At 40.4% G+C, this 24,864-nt stretch overlaps 1 protein-coding gene across 8 annotated transcripts; it reads left to right on the top strand.

Annotated features, from left to right (window-relative positions):
- The first annotated feature begins 16 nt into the window (after positions 1-16).
- Positions 17-24,820, top strand: LOC135338391 (uncharacterized). Of its 8 annotated transcripts, XM_064534502.1 has the most exons (20): positions 17-399; positions 586-789; positions 849-992; positions 1,117-1,386; positions 1,582-1,647; positions 1,979-4,336; positions 4,884-5,010; positions 6,011-6,163; positions 7,234-7,345; positions 7,460-7,573; positions 7,782-7,855; positions 8,009-8,171; positions 9,997-10,154; positions 10,446-10,532; positions 10,868-10,951; positions 19,809-19,864; positions 20,355-20,499; positions 23,112-23,185; positions 23,969-24,048; positions 24,634-24,820. In XM_064534502.1, the coding sequence occupies exons 1-7, from the start codon at positions 159-161 to the stop codon at positions 4,934-4,936; spliced, it is 3,336 nt and encodes a 1,111-aa protein (XP_064390572.1). In that variant the 5' UTR covers positions 17-158; the 3' UTR covers positions 4,937-5,010; positions 6,011-6,163; positions 7,234-7,345; positions 7,460-7,573; positions 7,782-7,855; positions 8,009-8,171; positions 9,997-10,154; positions 10,446-10,532; positions 10,868-10,951; positions 19,809-19,864; positions 20,355-20,499; positions 23,112-23,185; positions 23,969-24,048; positions 24,634-24,820. The 8 variants fall into 8 exon arrangements, with proteins under 8 accessions (XP_064390572.1, XP_064390573.1, XP_064390570.1 ...); XM_064534503.1 differs by having other exon boundaries at positions 4,884-6,155; XM_064534500.1 differs by having other exon boundaries at positions 4,884-6,163; positions 23,115-23,185.
- The last annotated feature ends 44 nt before the right edge of the window (positions 24,821-24,864 follow it).

Here is a 24,864-nt window from a genome sequence, read left to right as displayed (position 1 = left end):
GCCAGGCTTAGAAAAGTGGGAGTGGCTCGATCGTTGTTATTGCGTTTGGAGCCTGTAGCTAGCTATTGTGCTGTATAGTCTTGCACGCTTGGGTAGGTAGGCACAAGCTAGCTTGTACTTACACAATAATTATACTGTTATAGATATAAATTATAGAGATGCAGTGGTCATCAACACTGACAACATCCTTTGAAATAAAATGGTCTCCAAAAATCAAACTACCCTACAACGACCAAGATCTGGAAGATGATATTCCCCTGGTTTTCCGTAAGCCCAGTTGGCAGCTCAAAGCCTGCCTCACCTCTGTGTTGATCACCCCTGTCCTTTACCGGCTCTATCTCATTATGGTCACCATCGGTTATATTATCTTCTCAAAGAAACCATGCCAAATTGTTTCATGTGAGTTGAGCATACTGCCAATATTAGCATTCATTTATACACAATGTAGACTAGTAGTTTAATTAACAGCTAGAGTACGCATAGGCGCCACATGATATAATATAAGTACGTTGCTAGTGTATTGCTTGAGTCATGACCACATGCAACTGTGTTGTCAATGCACATGATTTATGTAACTCTACACAGCTCCCTCACATCTTGATTACTGTCCTGTGGTTGACTTGAGTTGGACCGGAGTGTTTCCTTGTGAGGTGGGATGGAGGGAGAGTGCCCTGGCCGTTCTCATTCTGTCAGCTGTGCTGATCGCCTGTTACTCACTCATCACTACCTGCTTGGTGAGATGGAACCCTCGGAAACAATCCAACTTTCAGTTCAGTTGCACTACATCAGGTGATCAAATATATTATAATAAGCCACAATAAGTATTAACGTTATTCTTGCTACTCAAGACACACCGACCAAGATCCAAGTGAGAGTTCAGAGCACTAATCGACTGATGTTGGCCCCTACTCTCAGTCTGTGTCTACTGTTGCTGATATTCCACTTACTTTTACAGTCTGGAGACATTGAAGCAAACCCTGGACCAACTTTTAGTAAGCGATGTCTCCTATAATTATGTACTCATCAGCTAGCATGCACATGTAAACCACCAGTGTGCATGCATGCATGTATATGAGATTATTGTACCTACTCAATAGCAATTAATATTTTTTGTAGCTTCAATTCTGACTCTTGAGGATTTGCAGTCTGTTTACGGGACAGTGATAAAAGCCGCTGGAAACTGGTTTGACCTGGCACTTGCTCTGGGAGTGAGCTATGACATCCTCAGAAATATCAGGGATACACATCGAGATAATCAAACCTGTCTACTTGAAATGCTAACTGCTCGCTTAAAAACTGCCACTCTCACCTATTCTGAAATATATCAGAGCCTCAGAACAGTTGGACAGAATGATGTCGCTGAAGCTATAGAGGAGGAATATTTAGGTATGAGTATATAGTTGACCACACTATAAGCATTTCTATAATGATTAGTCAACAGTACTTCAGTAAGTGAATGGATAGTTCACATACTACAACCTATATAGTAATATCCAAGAATGATGGCGTTACAAAAGGCGATGTAACTTTGATGGAATACTATAGGTATACTTTAGTCAATTGCCAATTACTTACTTTCAGTTGACGATATTTCGCCTGGGCCACCTAAGAGGCAAAAATTGTCCGCAACGAATCCTGAACCAACCAGTGAGTGAGCTATATAATCAGTAGTTTGTGTGGATATAATTAATATATAGTGATAGAGATACATGCAGTATACACAACTACTGATAAGAGGCTATTATGTGCTTTGGGTACCCTTCAAAATTAATACCTTATTTATGCATGCAGTATATGAGCTGCTTACAGTCAAGTGTATAATTATCTTTGTGTTACAATAATGTTTACATACACGAAACACATACGCAGTATAATTATACATGTCATAAATGAAAGTAATATGACTCTCCACTATAAACAATTACTACATGTAACTAAATTGAGACTATCTTTTAATGAAGTCATTGATAAAATTTAGGGTTTAAACAGCACTTTGAAGAGGCAATGAAGGCTGGATTCGTCAGTGTAAAAACTGTTAATGTTATTCTTATGGGACCTGCTGGCAGTGGAAAGACGAGTGTTAAAGATCTTGTATTGAATAAGGAAGCAAAGACAAAGACAGAACGAAATAGCACACCTCCTTTGGATAAAACCATCGAGGTCCGATCAGTAGAAAATCACCATATGCATGCTACGTGCAAAGGCCAAGAATGGAAGGAAATTACCCCACAAGACCTGAAAAAATGTCTTTCTCTAGTTATTTCTCAATCCAAGCCTTCATTACACAATGTTGATAAAAAGAGTACAAGCGCTGCACTGCTTCAAACAATTGTAACTAAAGCAGCGGTTAAGGCTGTTGTTGATGACCTTGAGGAAATAAGTGCAATAGCAGATTTAACAAGCGTACATGAAAGTAGCGAAGAATTGTTTGGAACCATGACGATACGTGTTACCGATAGTGGAGGCCAACCACAGTTTCACGATATTGCACCTCTTTTTACACGAGGAACATCAGCTGGTGTGTACGTAATGAAACTCACCGACAAGTTTAACGATTATCCCTCTGATGAATTCTATGTAGGAGGACAGCAAGTCGGTACTCCTTCTCTCTCACACATGTCACATAGAGAAACTATTCTTAGCCTCATTCAATCTCTTCTGTCGGTGAACACACATATAAAAAAGCCACGATGCATCTTTGTTGGCACATTCAAAGACTTAATCGAGGATCCTTCAGTTCTGTCTGCAATCCTCAAGGAAAAAAATGAAGAACTCCGTGCGTTGATTCCTGAATGTTTTAGAGTATACAGGGACAGACAAATGACCCAACAAATTCTTGCTTTGAATGCAATATCTCGAGATGAAGACACGCAAACTATTGCACAAGCTATTCGAAATGCCGTGGAAGAGTCTCCGTTTTTTGAAGACAAAGTTCCATTCCGGTGGTTTGCTCTGGAGCTTTCCTTGCAGGAGTTCTGCACTAAAGTTGAGAGACGAATTCTCACTATAAGCGAGTGTATATCTGTGGCTAAAGAACTACAGTCGGATGCCGATGACCTAAAGTTTGCTCTTGATTATTTCGACAAAATCTGCATTGCCCATTACTATCCGCAGAAACTGCCTGGAATTGTCTTTGTAGACCCCCAGATACCCCTAGAGATAATCAATGATCTTGTTCGATATGCGATGTCTTTGAGAGAAGGTGGTGAAGATGCTTCAATTGCAACTCAATTAATGGATCCTAAGTGGAAATTGTTCAGAGATGGTGGCATCCTAACACTTGATATGCTACAGTCTGTGCAGTTTAAGAAGCACTTTCGGTATCGTGATAATGATGGTCATGATATCTTTGTTCCTATTCATATGATAGAGCTCATGAAAAAACTTTTATTGATAACTCCTCTCACAACTCCTCCGTTAGGCGAACCTACTCAATTCTTTATGCCTGCCCTCCTTAAATCTATACCACAAGCTGAGCTGAAAAACTGCTGTAACCACGAGCCCTCAGTCGATCCACTTCTTGTCCGCTTCACCAATGGCTGCATCCGAGCTGGGGTGTTCTGCTGTCTGGTGGTGTTCTTAATGAAAACATGTGGGTGGGAAAGGTACAGTAAGTTGAGAGAACAAGTGCCTCAAGCAAGAAACTGCATTAAGCTTAGATATCAAAAGGATCAGTGTTTTGTAACTCTTGTTGATTCCATCACACACATAGAAGTGTATGTGAAAGCCCCCGAAAGAATTTGTGAACACCTTTGTCCAAAAATCAAGGAAGACATTTCGGAAGGAATTAGAGCTTCTCAGAAAGCCCTTCATTATTCAATTGATGACCCAGAATTCTGTTTCTTCTGTCCATATATTCATGTAGCTGAAGCTGCTTTTAAAAGTCATCACGCTGAGATTAATGTTGATTATTATACTTGGGTTTGTTCCGAAAAACCTGATGAATGTAATGGAGAGTTAAAAAATAAACATTTGATTTGGTTCGTAAAGAAAGGTGAACATCCCAAAAGTCAAGAAGATAAATATTTAACTGTCGACGAGATAGCGAGGGAAGTGGGTATCAAGAAAGAAGTACTTGATCATCGTTGCTCGTCTGAAGATTTGCAGGAAATTGGTCGATTTCTTCCAAACTGGCTGAAGTATGCTCAGGCTCTGCTATCTAAAGCACAAATTCAAGGTATTAACGTTGACAATAACTTAGATTATGAAATGAAGTGTCAAAAGGTGTTGGAGATTTGGCACAAAGAATTTAACACAAGCTACCGCATACTTGTTGATATTTGCTTCAAATTTAAGGATGGCGAAACAGCAAGAAAAATTTGTGAGATAGTAAAAGGTTAGTTTATTAATCCGAGGCACGTGGGTGGCCACGGGTTATAGTATAGTCGTCTGGTGTGTGTATTTGTATTTTGAGTCTGCACTGGTTTACAGCTTAACACATTACTTTATGTAATGACTTGCCAGAAAAGTACACTTTGGAGTGGCGCACTTTTTGAATCCCAAAAATTACGTTTAATCTGAACTGGTGCTTAAATTATGGTGGCGCTTGTGCGCTACAGCTATTGTAGTGTGCAATCTCTAAAGACTTAGTATGCAGGTGATCTATACAGTTCGATTTTTGGTCTCTGTACGTTACAGTAGCTTCTAGACAGTTATATAGCACAGCTTTGTATATTTATGCATAGGCCAAAAAGAGGTCACCTGGGCATGCCTTTTTATAAGCGTCATAAAAATGAATTGCAACCGTTGGCGCTTTTTAAGGACCTAAAAAATTGCGTTCAGTCTGAGGTGACACTGTGGAGGGTTTAGCACTTCTGCTCAAGTAATTATAGTTAGCATTTATATACTTTCAACGTTTACATACAAATATTTTCTATTTTAAGAGTCCAATCCATCAACTATACCTTTGAAGAGAGAGGACAAAGAAGACCATTAAAACCATGAAGACGATGAAGACAGTACTAGCAGAGCGAAGAAGCCGTGCTAAAAGATGAAGGGTTTGAGTATAGTGTATGTAATGCAAAGTGCATATAATTTATCAGTACTGAATTAGATTGTAGTATGTACGTACGTTATAGAAGATACTGCATAGCAGTATTAGCCAAATACATGTACCCTTTATGTCTGAAGCATAATTAGAATTGAAGTGTTTGTTTGTATCATTTGTATTTTGTGTTTCTTGTTTCGTGATCTTTCCCTATAACCCCTGTTGCTCGTATTATTATTGGCGTGTGTAGACTTGCTAGCCTGCAGTCCCACATCTGCAAGGGCAGGGATAGAAGAATATATATATAAATGAGTCTAATGACCAATCAGAGTACAGAACCAATGTCATGAGACATATTTCGCTCCCACGCCGTTGACACGTGCATGCAACTGATAATTACGCAATGCATGGGATCGACAGGCTATAGCGAGTTTAGCTAGTGTATACTTACTCAATATCTGTGTGGAGCTGATATAAATATTCTGAAGAGATTGAGGTCATCAACAGAAAGATTAGAAGACCCGGAAGATTTGGAAGATATTCCCCTGATTTGGGCCTCGCCTCTGTGATCACCCCTGTTCTTTATCGACTCTACCGATACCTCATTATGGTCACGTACCATTAGCAAAGAATACCAAACTATACTAGAACGATAGCTTGGTAGCTGCAAGAAGCTGCAAACTAAATACCAGTTAATGCATCATTTCACACTCGTGCACACTCGCAAGTCAACGGTGCATTAACTATAATATACATACACATGCATGCATGTACAGAACCAAGAGCACTACCTAATAAAAATGCATTTCCGACAGTTATTGTTAGCCAAATTAATATGGAATGCTGCCCTTAAATTATTATTAATTGTTCCTTATTAGTTAGTAATTGCACACCTGTATAAGAACTCGAACAATGCAAACATGTGACTATAAGCATCGACTCCTACTTACCAAGATAGCTGGCTGTTTAGTGTGTGTGTGTGTCTGCTAATAGTATCAGCATCTCCTGCTATTATACCCTCAGGCATGGCCTATAGGACATAGGATGGTTGGAGAATTGTGCAAAGCTTCTGTCAGTGTCAGCTACCTCCCTCACTGGAGTTCATCACTGTGTGTGCCAGGGAGTGACAATGGCTGCCTCTTCTCTACCTCTCTCAGCTATATATGCAGTAAGAAGGTATGCACGCACGCCATGTAGAGGTTATAGCCGGCCAGTGTCTTGTTTGTATAACAATGTATATGGATAATAGCAGGTATATTTCGAAGGGTATAAACTTTCGAGGAAATGTCTTTAGATAATGTAAGTGTAATCTATGCCAAACCACATCCAAAACGTCATATCCTGCCGTAATAAACGTACATTGAAAACCTAGTTTGGGGCAGCCAGTACTGGTCAGTATACGGAATAGCGAGTGCATGGCCGCATTTCAGGGTGAGTTTTGTGCAGTAAACATTTAGCTAGCAATTCGTCCAAACCAAATGGCAGATATATCAAGGTGGCCGTACTTCAGAGAGCCGGAATAGCGAGAGTCTACTGTATACGGTACTAGTAGCTAGAGGTAAAGTGCATCCTAAAGAAAAAAAACTGAATGTGTGCATAAACAAACTAAGGGTATATAATTATATAATATCTTCTATAATTATTATTGTGTGTACTAACATGAAAGGAATGAGTTCTGATGTCGAAGGTACCAGGGAGAGACCATTAACTGAACGGCTATTGTCCCTTCTTTCAACCGGTCAGTTCGGAAAGTCTATCCTATCACGTACATGTGGCACATTCTTGCGACTAATCGTCCTTGTCTCTAGAGTTGTAAGACCAGATGCTGACAGTATAGTTCATCATGCGTTAAATCCTACTGTCTCGGACACACTCTCATGGAAAATCTCTGTTCAGATTTTCTATGTCAATTCTATAGTGAGGCCCCATATACTTTTGATGCATAATTATTTTCCGGCCTCACAAAGTTATATAGAGAGTGGATGGAGATGCATTGGTGCATGGAGAACCTTTGATAAAGTAGATCAATTACTTTTCTAGTTTGTTACAAATGGCAGTAAACATCTAGGGGATAATAATTATAGCCCTTGGTACCTCTTTACTGCAGGTTTGTCTTGTTTGTAATAACATACATGACGTACATGTACAATGTGCAATCCAGCAGCATCATTATGTCACTTTATATTTCTTCAATTGTGGGTTAAATTAACTGGCATGATTGATTTTTGCCTCTCTCTTCACTGCAGGTTTTGTTGATAGTGGACAAGCGTGCACTTCTCTGACCTGTCGCTACGGGAACACCTCCACTTGGTTGTGTCGTCAATGGTTCCCAGGGGAAACTCTCCGTTGTTAGATCATGTACGTAAATGTGTATCATTATATAGTAAATTTGTGTTAGCAGCTATAGCATACACTGTACAATTTATTACTGTTAGCATGCAGCGTTATTACCAATAAACTGTGGCGTTTCAGATGGGTCGTGAGAGGCTCAGGCTAGCCACACCCACCAAGGACAGAGGTCAGCTGACAGAGAATATATAGTGACTGCACAACAAGATCTCAGAGCAATTATACTTCTACTCCAGGGTGAGAGTGCATTATCAATTGTGTTCAAGTTATGCATGCTCACTTTTTATTTGTTCCATTCGTATGGTTTTATTGGGCGTGTTCAACATGTTTCCCAACACAGCTTATGATCTCATTACTGTGTATGGATTGCACCATATGTGTTGTTCGTGCAGTACATAAGCTATAGCTAGCCTATCCACACGTTGGCCTTCAAATCAACCCCCAGGCTGGCAGAAGACCGTGGCTCCAGCTAGGAGGAGGAGAGACAAGAGTCTGATTAGGAACCAACTCCAGTATCACGTGAGCTACCCACCAGTGCATGTGTCATGCGTCAAAACATGCTATTGCGTGTGTATAGTAATTATATCCTGAGTGGCCTAGTAGAGGAAACATTATTCTTAGAGAATGAATGCCCAAATCAGTTAAAAATGTCAACCCTCCCTCCCCCTGTAGCGGCACCCCCCAGCCCTGAGCCCTACATCTCCATAGAAGAGCTTTCTGAGGACCTACTCTCAGCCCTACTCGAGCCATGCTGACTATACACCCTGGCCCATGCTATTTTCTTGGAGATACCATTATACTAGCTGACTGAAGATTTGGTGTTTGCTTGTTAGAGGTAAATTATTTTATCATGCTTACCGTGTAGGTTCAAGTCCATAATTATTTTAATTTGTAATTGATGACCCTGTTCCCGAGTAGCTGGTAAAGGGTCGTGTTACATGAAAAATGGTTATGGATGGATTAGTGAGCTGGTAAAAGGTCATTCAAAATACAATTGAATATCTTACATTTAACTCAAACTGGTAAAGGGTCATCAGAACAAAATCCATTGTTTAATCACCTCCACTCTAACAATTCATGTAGAACAAACTGTGATTTGCTGTTGTCTTGGGTACATCCACCTGGTGATTTATAGCTTTGTCGTATGCATGGTTGATCTCTAATTCCCTTGTATGCGAAAGAACTGATTAAGTGGGCATTCTAGTATTGCTATGTAAGTCAAGATATATGTGGTTTAGAAGCCCTCAGAGAATGGTTCAAATATAGCTACTGCCTAAAGAAGTAATGAAGTATAGGTACATGTTTCAATGAAGTGATTCAGTAGCTTCTCAACTTCTCAAATTCCACCCTAATATATGTGGGTGGCTGCCTACATGACTCAGACTTCACTTGTACTCGTGCGTCAAATATAACTCTGTTGATGGGATACTTAAATCCGCACAATACACAATGGGAAGGTCCCTGCATTCTTTAGCATAGTTAGGTACGTATTTGTGTGCATCTGGCCAACTTAATAATAGCCTGCTAAGTTTTCACTAATTCCATATAGATTTTCAGTTGAACCATTAATTATAGCTCTTCCGATTATCGATGTAATTGATCTTTCCTTTTATTCAATTCGCTCAGAAATGTACCATTGTTATATTGGACGTTTGATCATGAGTTGCTATTAAGTGCATGGATACACTCAGAGCGCAGTGAAAGATTTCCCTAGGTTCTTCAGGTGCTAAAATTAATAAATGAGATTTTTCAGTTGAACCATTAGTTCTGATTATCGGTGTAAGTTACCTCTCCGTTCCAAGACCAAGCTTATTAGTGGCTGATATGGTTTCATTATAAATGCATATTTGGACGCTCAAGTTGCAATTTAAACAGTTAATATAATTATAGCTACGTTTGCAATAGTACAATACTATGATTTTTCTAAAGAAGTAATGAAGTGGATGCATGTTTCAATGAGGTGATTCAGTAGCTTCTCAGCTTCTCAAATTCCACCCTGATATATGTGGATGGCTGCCTACATGACTCAGGCTTGTACTCGTGCGTCAAATAATTATAGTTTTGTTGATGGATACATTTAAATTCGCATAATACACAATGGGAAGGTCCCTGCATTCTTTAGCTTAGTTAGGTATTTGTGTGCATCTGGCCAACTTAATAAAGATTATTGTCTGGGATCTGGCCCACCTGTTGGGCTGCTAAGTTTTCACTAATTCCATAATTATAATTTTTCAGTTAAACGATTAGCTCTTCCGATTATCGATGTAATCAACCTTTCCTTTCATTATAATGATAGTATCAGATGGTTTCTATTCGCTCAGAAATGTAGACCATTGTTATATTGGACGTTTGAGTTGCTATTAGGATACTACAAAACGCTTTCCCTAGATTCTTTAGGTGCTAAAATTAATAAATGAGATTTTTCAGTTGAACCATTAGTTCTGATTATCGGTGTAAGTTACCTCTCCGTTCCAAGACCAAGCTTATTAGTGGCTGATATGGTTTCATTATAAATGCATATTTGAAATTTAAACAGTTAATATAATTATAGCTACGTTTGCAATAGTACAATACTATGATTTTTAGGTACGCAGTACAATACAATTCTTCCCTTCAAACACACCCACACCAACAAGCTATTGTCCCATGCATCAATACAGTGTGGAGTTCTCCATTGGTGACACAAGTGACTGCATGCCTGGGTGGCCACTACGTTGCACATGCTCGTGAGATTCCCTACTCCCCTTTGAGAGGTCACACCTCCGGCGGCTGCTCTCAGAGTCACAGTTCAGACAGGACTTCAAGTGCACTACTAGTGGTAGGTGTCTGTGAATATCTGAATGAAACCGTAGGAGCTATTGAGTGATTCATGAGCCGTGCAACCACAATTAAGTTGTGGTTAATATATACACCTACGTATAATGTAGTTAGCGCATGTGACCCTAAAAGTGGGTAATTAGATAAACATGTGCATCTGTAATACTGAAAATTAAAATGGCAACCTTTGTGTTCTTTGTGAACCTAACAAGACACAGCTAGGCTAAGGTGGATATAATATTATATTGTAGCTATGTGTGTTGTGTTGTTATTACGGATATCCCCCTTGCAGTGTTGACGTATGGAGAGCTGTATCAGATGACTGCCTTCACCCTCACAGAGGCCTTTTGGATCAGTGCATCGTGACCACATTCAAACAGTCAGTGCATGCACGAGTACCTCACTGTCTTGTAACTCAGTGTGCAATATAACAATATACTATTATCTTAGGTATACCCCTGGCAAGAGTGTGTTTGGTTTAATGTTCTAGCCCAACTAATACATACAGACTATCCAATCCAGACCTGAATTCGATTCTAGACTGTACCTATTGAATTGTTGGGTTTTCAATGTCCATGGAAACACAAGTATTGGCCCGTTACGTTCTAGTACACACTTTGGCTTTGTTGATCTGGTCTTTATTACCCTTATCTCTTGTGTATTTACAAAAACTTCCTTTACTTCCACTTTCATACTCATACAGTACATGCTGAGTACGTACTGAGCCAACTGCTTCCAGAAAGAACAGTTGCTGGAAAGTGCACAATGCAACAAGCAAAGTAAATATACTGTGAAAAGGTGAGTGCATGACTCTACACATACAAATACATGCTTCTTGTGTACCAACTGCCATCACTGCATATTGTTACTGCATGGTGGCTACTTTATAGTCATGCCTACACATACATTAGTGCCCATTAGTGTTTGTGTTACACTCGCTGTCGGGGCCTTTTGATGTTTAACATGCTCTTGTATTATGTAGCAATGATACAGGTGTGAGTTAGATCAGTTCCCTATTGTCTAATGGTTGTTTTGCTAATACACAGAGCTATAATAATAGATATCCCACAGTGGCGGGATTTATGGTTAACCGGATTTATTCACTAAAGTGTTTTATCTGATTTGTAAAGAGACCAGTTGTAATCTCCCCCACTTGTGTGCTTCCTATCCTTGAGTCTGGATTACATAAACGGCTTGAGCTTCTTGTGTACCAATTGCCATCACTGAATATTGTTACTGGTAGCTCCTTTATATATAGTCATGCGTGCACATACATTGTGACATTAGTGTTTCAATTAATATTTCCCTGTTTTGCGTAATCTTTTCAATTCTGAACTGTCTACTCTTTGAAGTCCTATAGTACCGATTTCTAATTTCTGAACCCACTCTCATATTCATGAATTTCATAATTAAATCTGTTTGGTGGGTCTGTTTTCGTAGCTGTCTGTCAACAAGAATTAATATATGCCTTTCATGTGATCAAATCTGATTAGACAGCGCTTAGAGCAGCACTCAGGACAAGTGGGAGTCGTTAAGTCGATATTGGGTAATTGCGCAAAAGGTACTAATCTGATTGAAAACACTCACTGAAGCCGTGCGCACCATACATTATAATTATAGGCACTGTTGTGCACCACCGTATCTGTAATCATAGGCACTGTTGTGCACCACCGTATCATAGGCACTGTTGTGCACCACCGTATCTGTAATCATAGGCACTGTTGTACACCACCGTATCTGTAATCATAGGCACTGTTGTGCACCACCATATCTGTAATCATAGGCACTGTTGTACACCACCATATCTGTAATCATAGGCACTGTTGTGCACCACCATATCTGTACTCATAGGCACTGTTGTGCACCACCATATCTGTAATCATCGGCACTGTTGTGCACCACCGTATCTGTAATCATAGGCACTGTTGTGCACCACCGTATCTGTAATCATAGGCACTGTTGTGCACCACCGTATCTGTAATCATAGGCACTGTTGTGCACCACTATATCTGTAATCATAGGCACTGTTGTGCACCTCCGTATCATAGGCACTGTTGTACACCACCATATCTGTAATCATAGGCACTGTTGTACACCACCGTATCTGTACTCATAGGCACTGTTGTGCACCACCATATCTGTAATCATAGGCACTGTTGTGCACCTCCGTATCATAGGCACTGTTGTACACCACCATATCTGTAATCATAGGCACTGTTGTACACCACCGTATCTGTAATCATAGGCACTGTTGTGCACCACCGTATCTGTAATCATAGGCACTGTTGTGCACCACCGTATCTGTAATCATAGGCACTGTTGTACACCGCCGTATCTGTAATCATAGGCACTGTTGTACACCACCATATCTGTAATCATAGGCACTGTTGTACACCACCATATCTGTAATCATAGGCACTGTTGTACACCACCACATCTGTAATCATAGGCACTGTTGTACATTGTGCACCACCATATCTGTAATCATAGGCACTGTTGTACACCACCATATCTGTAATCATAGGCACTGTTGTGCACCACCGTATCTGTAATCATAGGCACTGTTGTGCACCACCATATCTGTAATCATAGGCACTGTTGTGCACTACCGTATCATAAGGCACTGTTGTGCACCTCCGTATCATAGGCACTGTTGTGCACCACCATATCTGTAATCATAGGCACTGTTGTGCACCACCGTATATGTAATCATTAGGCACTGTTGTGCACCACCATATCTGTAATCATAGGCACTGTTGTGCACTACCGTATCATAAGGCACTGTTGTGCACCTCCGTATCATAGGCACTGTTGTGCACCACCATATCTGTAATCATAGGCACTGTTGTGCACCACCGTATATGTAATCATTAGGCACTGTTGTGCACCACCATATCTGTAATCATAGGCACTGTTGTGCACCACCGTATTATAGGCACTGTTGTACACCACCATATCTGTAATCATAGGCACTGTTGTGCACCACCATATCTGTAATCATAGGCACTGTTGTGCACCACCGTATCATAGGCACTGTTGTACACCACCATATCTGTAATCATAGGCACTGTTGTGCACCACCGTATCTGTAATCATAGGCACTGTTGTGCACCACCGTATCTGTAATCATAGGCACTGTTGTGCACCACCGTATCTGTAATCATAGGCACTGTTGTGCACCACCGTATCTGTAATCATAGGCACTGTTGTGCACCACCGTATCTGTAATCATAGGCACTGTTGTGCACCACCGTATCTGTAATCATAGGCACTGTTGTGCACCACCGTATCTGTAATCATAGGCACTGTTGTGCACCACCATATCTGTAATCATATAGGCACTGTTGTGCACCACCGTATCTGTAATCATAGGCACTGTTGTGCACCACCATATCTGTAATCATAGGCACTGTTGTGCACCACCGTATCTGTAATCATAGGCACTGTTGTGCACCACCGTATCTGTAATCATAGGCACTGTTGTGCACCACCGTATCTGTAATCATATAGGCACTGTTGTGCACCACCGTATCTGTAATCATAGGCACTGTTGTGCACCACCGTATCTGTAATCATAGGCACTGTTGTGCACCACCGTATCATAGGCACTGTAATTTGTACACCACCATATCTGTAATCATAGGCACTGTTGTGCACCACCGTATCTGTAATCATAGGCACTGTTGTGCACCACCATATCTGTAATCATAGGCACTGTTGTACACCACCATATCTGTAATCATAGGCACTGTTGTACACCACCGTATCTGTAATCATAGGCACTGTTGTGCACCACCGTATCTGTAATCATAGGCACTGTTGTGCACCACCGTATCTGTAATCATAGGCACTGTTGTACACCGCCGTATCTGTAATCATAGGCACTGTTGTACACCACCGTATCTGTAATCATAGGCACTGTTGTACACCACCATATCTGTAATCATAGGCACTGTTGTACACCACCACATCTGTAATCATAGGCACTGTTGTACATTGTGCACCACCATATCTGTAATCATAGGCACTGTTGTACACCACCATATCTGTAATCATAGGCACTGTTGTGCACCACCGTATCTGTAATCATAGGCACTGTTGTGCACCACCATATCTGTAATCATAGGCACTGTTGTGCACTACCGTATCATAAGGCACTGTTGTGCACCTCCGTATCATAGGCACTGTTGTGCACCACCATATCTGTAATCATAGGCACTGTTGTGCACCACCGTATATGTAATCATTAGGCACTGTTGTGCACCACCATATCTGTAATCATAGGCACTGTTGTGCACTACCGTATCATAAGGCACTGTTGTGCACCTCCGTATCATAGGCACTGTTGTGCACCACCATATCTGTAATCATAGGCACTGTTGTACACCACCGTATATGTAATCATTAGGCACTGTTGTGCACCACCATATCTGTAATCATAGGCACTGTTGTGCACCACCGTATTATAGGCACTGTTGTACACCACCATATCTGTAATCATAGGCACTGTTGTGCACCACCATATCTGTAATCATAGGCACTGTTGTGCACCACCGTATCATAGGCACTGTTGTACACCACCATATCTGTAATCATAGGCACTGTTGTGCACCACCGTATCTGTAATCATAGGCACTGTTGTGCACCACCGTATCTGTAATCATAGGCACTGTTGTGCACCACCGTATCTGTAATCATAGGCACTGTTGTGCACCACCGTATCTGTAATCATAGGCACTGTTGTGCACCACCGTATCTGTAATCATAGGCACTGTTGTGCACCACCGTATCTGTAATCATAGGCACTGTTGTGCACTACCGTATCTGTAATCATAGGCACTGTTGTACACCACCGTATCTGTAATCATAGGCACTGTTGTGCACCACCGTATCTGTAATCATATAGGCACTGTTGTGCACCACCGTATCTGTAATCATAGGCACTGTTGTGCACCACCGTATCATAGGCACTGTAATTTGTACACCACCATATCTGTAATCATAGGCACTGTTGTGCACCACCGTATCTGTAATCATAGGCACTGTTGTGCACCACCATATCTGTAATCATAGGCACTGTTGTGCACCACCGTATCATAGGCACTGTTGTGCACCATCGTATCATAGGCACTGTTGTGCACTACCGTATCATAGGCACTGTAATTTGTACACCACCATATCTGTAATCATAGGCACTGTTGTGCACCACCGTATCTGTAATCATAGGCACTGTTGTGCACCACCATATCTGTAATCATAGGCACTGTTGTGCACCACCGTATCATAGGCACTGTTGTGCACCACCGTATCATAGGCACTGTAATTTGTACACCACCATATCTGTAATCATAGGCACTATTGTGCACCACCGTATCTGTAATCATAGGCACTGTTGTACACCACCATATCTGTAATCATAGGCACTGTTGTGCACCACCGTATCTGTAATCATAGGCACTGTTGTGCACCACCGTATCTGTAATCATAGGCACTGTTGTGCACCACCGTATCTGTAATCATAGGCACTGTTGTGCACCACCGTATCTGTAATCATAGGCACTGTTGTACACCACCATATCTGTAATCATAGGCACTGTTGTGCACCACCGTATCTGTAGTCATAGGCACTGTTGTGCACCACCGTATCTGTAATCATAGGCACTGTTGTGCACCACCGTATCATAGGCACTGTTGTGCACCATCGTATCATAGGCACTGTAATTTGTACACCACCATATCTGTAATCATAGGCACTGTTGTGCACCACCGTATTTGTAATCATAGGCACTGTTGTGCACCACCATATCTGTAATCATAGGCACTGTTGTGCACCACCGTATCTGTAATCATAGGCACTGTTGTGCACCACCGTATCATAGGCACTGTTGTACACCAACATGCATATCTGTAATCATAGGCACTGTTGTGCACCACCGTATCATAGGCACTGTTGTACACCACCATATCTGTAATCATAGGCACTGTTGTGCACCACTATATCTGTAATCATAGGCACTGTTGTACACCACCGTATCTGTAATCATAGGCACTGTTGTACACCACCGTATCATAGGCACTGTTGTGCACCACCGTATCTGTAATCATAGGCACTGTTGTACACCACCATATCTGTAATCATAGGCACTGTTGTACACCACCATATCTGTAATCATAGGCACTGTTGTACACCACCATATCTGTAATCATAGGCACTGTTGTACACCACCGTATCATAGGCACTGTTGTGCACCACCGTATCATAGGCACTGTTGTAAAGGCATGTATATACAGTACTTGAATAAGGTCAAGGACACTCTTCATGGCATTGCCATAACTTAAGAGTTATTTAACCTCTCATCAAAGAGCATTTAGCTCATTGTTGACCTTCATGGAGGGCTAAAACAGCCCATTTGCGTTGTGATGAGTCAAAGTGGCTGTCCCCAAAGTGACTTTTCGAGAACTTTGTAGCAATATATACTACCGTACTTAACACGTTGGGTGTAGGCCCGTAATATATACAGCTGAATGGCTAGCTCTGTTAATCGTGTCAGCTGACTTTGTTATGACCACTACAAGCATAATATATATGAAATTAAAGCCTTATGATAAACACATGAAAATGTGAATTGTCCCATGAAGTCATATGGGCAGTGTGACAACATAAAATAGCAATTCTCAAGTTGAGAATTAATTGTTGACCTCTGGATTTATTTGGGAAACAAAATATTGTATTTACGTAGTATGCTGACACAATGCCTGCCATGCATTTTTGTAAACAGCTAGGTTTGTTCTATAAAAGGCCTGCTGATCGAGGTCATAGCGCAATGTAAGCATATGCACTAACGTCTCCTATTTGTGTCCTGTACAAATTGGCCATTCACAATCAACAAAGAAAAGGGATAATGAAAACCTTTGTAGAGTGTTTTGGGAGGTCAGGCCCCAGACAGTCTTTATGTGTACAATGTAAACATACAAGGAGTTGTTGTTGTTTATACTGACCTGCAAGCATATCATGCTAGCTGAATATGAAGAGTTTACAGGATGGGCACCCAGTGTTCATGTGAACTCTAGTGAATAATTATTATTGTAGTATTGTTTGTCCTATATAATATGCATAATTGCTATGCATGCGAACGCATGCTGTAAACGTTACTTACTATACATTCCTTGTGCATAACGATTGTCATGAATTTTAACAGGACATCGATCTTGATATTATTTAGTCATTGCTGCTTTCAACGTGTATGGACATGCACATGCACTCTTAGTTACATCGCATGTCATAATCATTATATATGGTTTTCCCCCTACCAACTCGGAATGTACTAGAATACACGTACGTATCCCTTAATTTGATATCCCATTTCCAATGAATGTGTTATTTTTGCGATGAGTTAATCTCCCATGGATACGTGACTACCGTGTAGGTAGTATGACATCACTAGGGCTATAAGTTCACTGTTGTGTGTTGGCTGAGAACACTGTATATTGTACGGGGTAATTATGAAAATAATGGGATGTCTATAATAGTATTCTTTAACAGTGTGCTGTCTTGTCATCTTGTGTCATAAAGTGTTGCATGCTTCATTCACAGTGACATCACATAACATACTCTTGTGGCTCAATTGCGGCCTTAAAATCTAGAATAATTGCTGTGGATAAATTGATTTAGAATAACATCGCATGCTGTGACTATAGGCCGTATATGACATCACTAGAACTAAAGATTCACTGTGGAGTACTAATAAATGAATTTTAGTCCTAGGGATAAGGTCAGACCACACACAATGCTTTCCACAATGCCCCTCCTTAGGCTGACCTTTATAATGTACAAACAGCTGATGAGCTTCTTTTTGGAATTATCCAACTGTTTACAATCATTGCATTATAGGAATGTTCTTGTGGTGAATATACTGTTACTATATACGACCTTTTCGTTTACCTTCTGCTGATACAGTGTGGCACCTCATGTCTGAATGTGTGTGAATGGTATTTCCTACAGTTTCTGTCTTTCTCTTAGAGAGTAAACACATGCCAGTGTTGCAATGAACCATTCTTTTGTTCAGTTTCCTGTTTCTCAAAGTGTATATACATGTACACTGCGCTTGGATACATACCGACCCTAGTTTTGAGGCGATATTTACATATCAAAAGACTATATTAATTGGCCGTTAAGGAACAGAACACGCCAGCACGCCACCTCTCAGTCTCCGCCTACCTTGAGACCGGGCACAACCGACCATCTGCAGAGATGCTCTCGGAGAGGGCTTGCTATAGCAACCAGTGCTGTTACACTGGCGTAGGAAGTGGGGTGGCTCCAGGGGCTGGAGCCCCACCTTGTTGGAGAACACTGTATAGCTTGAACTGTGGAGCTAGCTTAGCTACAGCTCTATGAGCCCCCCTTGTCAAAAATATTCCTACGCCTCCGTGATATGTCACTATCACTTGTTTCAAGCTTGTGATGGAGTACCTGACACCGCTAACTGTATCATAATAATGATCAGTCAACTGTGCTTATTGTAGGGTGAATAGTAGTGTGATGTATATGTGTATGATATTAATTGGACTGGTGTTATATATAGTCTCAGGGACAGACAAGTATTAATTCTTATCACTGAATGAAATCAATAATACCACGAGTCCGGGACAAATTACTGTACTATAATACTATAGTGTTGTCCTCAACATGTGTGCGTGCCTGCACATCATAACATGTGCCAATTATAATGGGGTATAGCCCTACTAACTGCCTGGCCTAAGGCACTGAACACTTCAATCATTTTGGGTGAACCTTTATTTAGAACTGGTCTTGTCTATTAATAGCTAACCTTGTTTGTTTGTCTCTAAGCCGTACGTGTATATATTTAGTAACATATTAGGGTGCCATGGGTATATATACATAATCGACTGAGGTGATTAAGTTACAAAGCTTTGTGAAATTAGTACAGTCACATGCAACTAATGTATGTACTGCATGTAAAGTAGTATGTATGCCTTGTACATTGCTTATAGTCTACTATAGTTCAGAGGATGAAAATAATACATTTTGCGATGAAAATGAGTATAATGTATAAACACGGCACTACTAATTATACACGACACTACGTATATGTAGTTAGTTATAGTTCCCAATTGACAGCCGAACCATTATTTCCTATTTCCCGTGTATAGGCCGGCTGCATGTGCACTTTATTATTGTAATGTTTCCTAAATGGATTTGCATGGGTAAGATTTGAGCCATTATATAAAGTTGACGCATGTCTTTCTTAATTAGTTTTGTTGTACGTCAATGCATGTACACAATGCTGACACATACATTATTAGTTGCATGTATAGGTATTTTCTCTCACAGTTTAGTGTCTGATATTATATTGCCTATAATGACAGTTTGCAAACTTTGTCAATTATTGATTTGCTAAAAACTACTGAATTGCACTACTATTACCCCCTGCATTGAAGGAAGACTATAATGTAGCCTATTCCAATCTAATGTGCTTATACATGTGCCCACATGTATACAGCAGCTATAATATGGTGTGCCAATACGTAGCAAAGTACTTACCATAGCCGTAACTTCCCAGCTGAGCCCATTAGAATGAGTGTGTGGTCAAACACAAGTGAGTGCATGTTGTCTAAATGTTTGTTTTGTCTGCAGATTGTAAGATATTTGACAGTGGCCACTAGTACTATACTGGCAGGAAAAAGGGAAAAGTAAGTCCTACACCGTACATTATTATTACAGCGTTTACGTACAACAGCTGTACTTCCAAAATGTGTGGTTTCTTACAAGAGACTTCAGGTTGATTATGTAGAGGTATGCATGCATTAGATATGTGATATGACACTGACTTACTGCAGACAGCAACTGTCAGCAAGCCTCTAAAAGCTTCCTTGTAAGGTAACGTTTTAGAACATCCTTCAGGCTATAGCTGTGGGGGGAGGGGGTTGTAATAAATACACCTGCACATTAGATGTGCATTAAGTTTAACAGCTCTGTCTCTGCCACCACATAATTTGCATTCTTTAATTTGTAATCTAGCAACAATTCCAACAAAGTGTACACGCACAACTCACAATTAAGTCATGATCACAATTAAGTCATGATCGATTGAAGCATCAAGTTTGACCTTATGACATTGTGAAAACTTTTAGTATTGTCTGTATGAATGTCCCTCCCCCACACACCCACACACACACACAGCCAACAGTCGAGACTCCCCCAAATCCTCTGTGTACCACCCTCACACGATGAATCCCCTTTAAAAACCATACCCATGCATCTCGGCAACAATATCTTCAATGGAAAGTCACTCGATCGTCTCCATGTATAGACACACCAAGTCATGGTAAGGCACCTTTTCTGGAAATGCAGTTTACAAATCACTATAGTACGTACACACTGTATACAATGTGGTACATACATGCAGTGTATGTGCCAGTCCATATTCACTGTTGCTGTAGCTATACTTGCATACTATAGCTTTACAATGAGAGGTGTTGATGACATGCCATATGGTATTCTCATGCATGTATGTAAATGTACGCGTACTAATTATAAGTAGCTAGCTGTAATTGCCAAAAAATTTAATTGAGCCTGAATGCATGTACTGGCGTATTTAAGTATTGTGAGAAGTAGGAACTTAATTCTTGTTGACCATTTTGTTTCCTCCATGAATATCTTTATGGAAGCTTCTTAACAACATGTTACCATGGAGACATGGGTGGTGTGGGAACCTTTCAGATAAAATAGCTGTGGGTTGGTAATTGACCGTAGAGATCAGCTGACTTGTATTATGGTTAAGCCCCCCTATATACGTATGTTGGTATGTTGTGGCATACAATGTTTACGTTAGGCACTTGACTAGGCACTTGAACCTTTCCGATCCTTCAATGTAAATGTAGCTATGGTGCCTGCGGTTGATCTACTGTAATTCTGTTGTGCTTTCAAGGAAGTTCACATCACTTTCTAAGCTGTTATGAAAATGACAACACTATAGATAAATAATAGTTATAGACACTGTTTTGTAGGTGTCTATATGGGATTTAGAAGCTCCCAAAGGTACTAATTTAGTATCCCAAGCATAGCAAGGGTACTACAAGTGGCTGAGGGCTTCTAAATCACAAGGACACCGAAAAAAATAGTGTCTTAATACTAGTGCGCATGTGCAAACCTTGCCCTCGAGGCTTGACTACAATACAACAAGTTTACTTTGCTTGACAATAACGGGATGCCAAGTAAGTTGCAAGTGTAATTATGTTATGGTGTTGGCTACTAGAATTGCACTAGTACTTTGCAACATGTAAAACTATTTGCGTGTAGCCATTGTAATAACTTACTAGCCAACCCCTTTAAATAAGTTATCTGCCCCTAACAGGTGTATATTTTATACGTGTGTACAATTAATAAAGATGTTGAACAACAGAGGGCCGAGTATAGCAATTGTTGCCCATGCATGCACTAGCTATATCAGCTGTGAATTCATGCATGTATAGACTAAGTACTTTATATGACTTCTGAAGTGATCCCTCTCCTATTGTTTCCAAGGGGACTATCACTAACCAGGACAGGTGTATTGGGCAGCTTATAACCATCGAGGTTTGTCGCAGCGTGCATGGTGCTAGTATGGCTTTTGTTTAATTGTTACTCCCTGACTGTGAGGGAATTAATCTATGTACATGCATTGTTGGTGTGGCATGTATGAACATGTATGTTCTGGGCCTGCATGCATGTACATACACCGACATTTAAAATTTGGACTTTGCCTGCATGTGCACACGGGGTGGGAGAGGGTAGGGGGTGTAGAATCAGAGGACATGCTACTTTTGATTTAGATTGCTGCTGGTTCAGGCAAGTATTACACGTACCATGCATGCATGTTGAAGTTTTAAGGAGCCGGGTTTTAAAATGCTTCTCCTACCCTCAACACTATATACAACTAACCCAGCCTATAATTTATAGTCATTGAGCAGCATGCCATGGATGCATATTTATACAGGTTGTAGTAATGCCCCTTGTAATTAGTGTAGCATGTCGCTGTCTGGTTGGCACGTGTTTTAAACCTGAATAGATTCATGCAGCCTTTAAAATAATGGGCTAATCGATTCATTGATTGAGTGTGTCGACCTGTCTGTGTTTAGGAATGAATCAGCTGTACGATCATAAATGCCCTTAATGGCTCCATTAATTGTAAACACTCATGGGGGAGGGGAGTCTGTGAACATGCTGCTTTAGATCTTAGACTGCTTCTGGTGCATTTATATAGGTGCATTATGCATGCATGCAGAGGTTATCAAACCCAAGGTCAGTTTTGTCAGCAGTTTCCTGTATCTTTTTCTTGGAATTTCAAGGAGGGGCAACTTACAGGATTTTCATAAGAAGTAAGGTATATAGCTGTCTCCCCAGACTACAGTTCAACACTCTTACTCTTATCAGGAGTGTACCACTTCATACACTCCCCCTCCCCCCCTCTACACCAGCAACTGAGCAGCATTTATATATACAATGTAGGGTGTCTGCATGCATGCATGGCACCTGTTTTAAACCTGTAAACAGATTCAGCTTTATATTGTTATCGATTAATGCATGGCCTGGTTCATTGGTTAATGAGCAGCGTGTGTCTTGTCTGCCATGAATCAACTGTCTATATACTATATAACCATGAATTGCTCTATTGCCCAATCATGTGTACATGCACTTTCAAGTCTTTCACATTTGCATTGTTTACTGCCATGCACGCTTTGAAGTGGTATAAATGTAGCGTATATATATATAGCTAACGAAGGAACATTAATTTGTTGAGACAGTACTATTGGACTTGTTATTACAGAGGATTCAAAAGTATTATGCTTCCTGTATACACTGATCTGATGAGCACCTCTCTTTGAATCTGCATGCATGCATACATGTATGTGAGCTGTTACGTATTATTATAATTATGCTAAACTCTCTCTGTTACAGCAGTGAAGACAACATATTAATCAGTGCCAGGAACGTGCTTAAGTTCGATGGAGAAGGAGCCCTTTAATTCAGAGGTCAGTGCTATTATAGGAAGTGTGGTGAATTGTTTGCAAAAAGAGTTCCTACATGCACTCTCTTACATGTACAGGTTACATGTACAGGTTACATGCTCTTACATGTATAGGTCAGCTGTTGCTTAGGTCAATGCAATGTCAATAGTGGTGAGCAATGCATTGTCCCTCATTTTAAGTGGTGTGCTGTGCATCAATGCATGTAATGTTTAGAGGAAGTGCAAGATCAAAGAGTCTTGTATGGTTGCAGGTTTTTGGGAAGAATTCCAGGTGCTCTTCTCAAATTAACTGATGCATATCACGGTATCAAACATTTTCTCCAGCGCATGCTGATTGTTTCGAAGACCTTGGTAACATTCAGAGTCCTATATTGTCCCGCTCAATTACATGGGTGTGGCCAAAAAAGGAGGTATCTAATGAGCATGTTAACTGTTTCGAAAAAGTGGTGACCTTTTGTTTGTCAGAGTCCTATTTGTCCCGCTAAGCCCTGTCTTTTCAAAAATCCTACACTCAAATAGTAGCCTTCAGTGCAATAGAAGCTGCTGTAGCCGCTCTCAAATAGTACCCTCAGTGAACTTTGAGGCTATAGTCTCTCTGCACGTGGCAGCCATAATTATTGATACTAGTTAGCTAGGTAGCTGCTTGTTAGTGCTTTTTAAAGACTTTCTCGTGGCAGTGTTCGAGTTACGGTATATATGTTTGCTTCAGTACAATTTTTAAAGTCATTACACATAATTATGTCTTGTACCTACACATTGTTATTTTGACTGTCGATCCTCATTACAGCTGCAGGCCTTAATTGTGATCATCACTGAATCCATGCCGACTCTGTAAACACAATCCGTCGTTGTCAAAGGAAACTTCAAGTGAGTCACAACAGCTGCACTGCACCCAGTATTCACTGTGCCAGCTTGTTTGCTAGATTTACTCATTCATTTCTAGCTTTCTGTGTGTACATAATAACTCTCTTACATATATTCCTCACCCATTATGGTGCAGGATGATCTACAACATGATTATGTTCCCTTGTTAGCTAATTATATTATAGTAGTTCCAAATCAACACATGACAGTAAACAGTGTTTATTCAAGCCTGTCACCCTTACTGGCAGCTGCAAAATCAGGGGCATTTGCTATTTTTAGGTTACAATTTGACACTGACATTTGTCTGGTAGTAATTTAAGATGCCTATTTAGTCTACACAGGTACATAGTATAATAGTTTCATGTGAGTATGTATTCAATCTGTAAAAGATGGCTACTATATACATCGCAATATACCCCACCGTGCTCACACAGTGGTATGTATAATGATTGTCAGCATATATCACCCATGACTAACTGCAAACACACTTGCTTAGTATATTAACTATAATTTATATACACGAATTAAACATGATAGCCAAAAATAGTTGAGTTGACTGTACTTATCTTAATTTTGTTCCCAATGCAGGTACGTACTTGATGTACAAAGAATTGCAAGAAACTGCTTAACTCACATCTTAGAAACCTATAGCTACTACTACGAAAAGACCATCTGTTCATTCAAGGATAATGTTATATAGACTCTGATTTACTTACAGTTTTACAGGTACATTGTAGTTAGTGTTTTGTGCTGATTTACAATTGTGTTCATTTAAGTGGCATTCTCATAAACTGTCTGTTTGGGATCGGGCCGGAACTA

The sequence above is a fragment of the Halichondria panicea genome, chromosome 7, assembly GCF_963675165.1.
Source record: "Halichondria panicea chromosome 7, odHalPani1.1, whole genome shotgun sequence".
NCBI lineage: Eukaryota > Metazoa > Porifera > Demospongiae > Suberitida > Halichondriidae > Halichondria > Halichondria panicea.
Note: the sequence above shows the minus strand (reverse complement) of the source record. Positions and strands in the feature narration are given on the sequence as shown.

Bases quoted from the DNA above. Each gene is read 5' to 3' on its own strand.
- LOC135338391 (XM_064534502.1), top strand. From the start codon at position 159: ATGCAGTGGTCATCAACACTGACAACATCCTTTGAAATAAAATGGTCT. The intron at 1,387-1,581 runs GTATGAGTATAT...ACTTACTTTCAG, and splicing joins TATAGAGGAGGAATATTTAG to TTGACGATATTTCGCCTGGG. The intron at 4,337-4,883 runs GTTAGTTTATTA...TTCTATTTTAAG, and splicing joins AATTTGTGAGATAGTAAAAG to AGTCCAATCCATCAACTATA.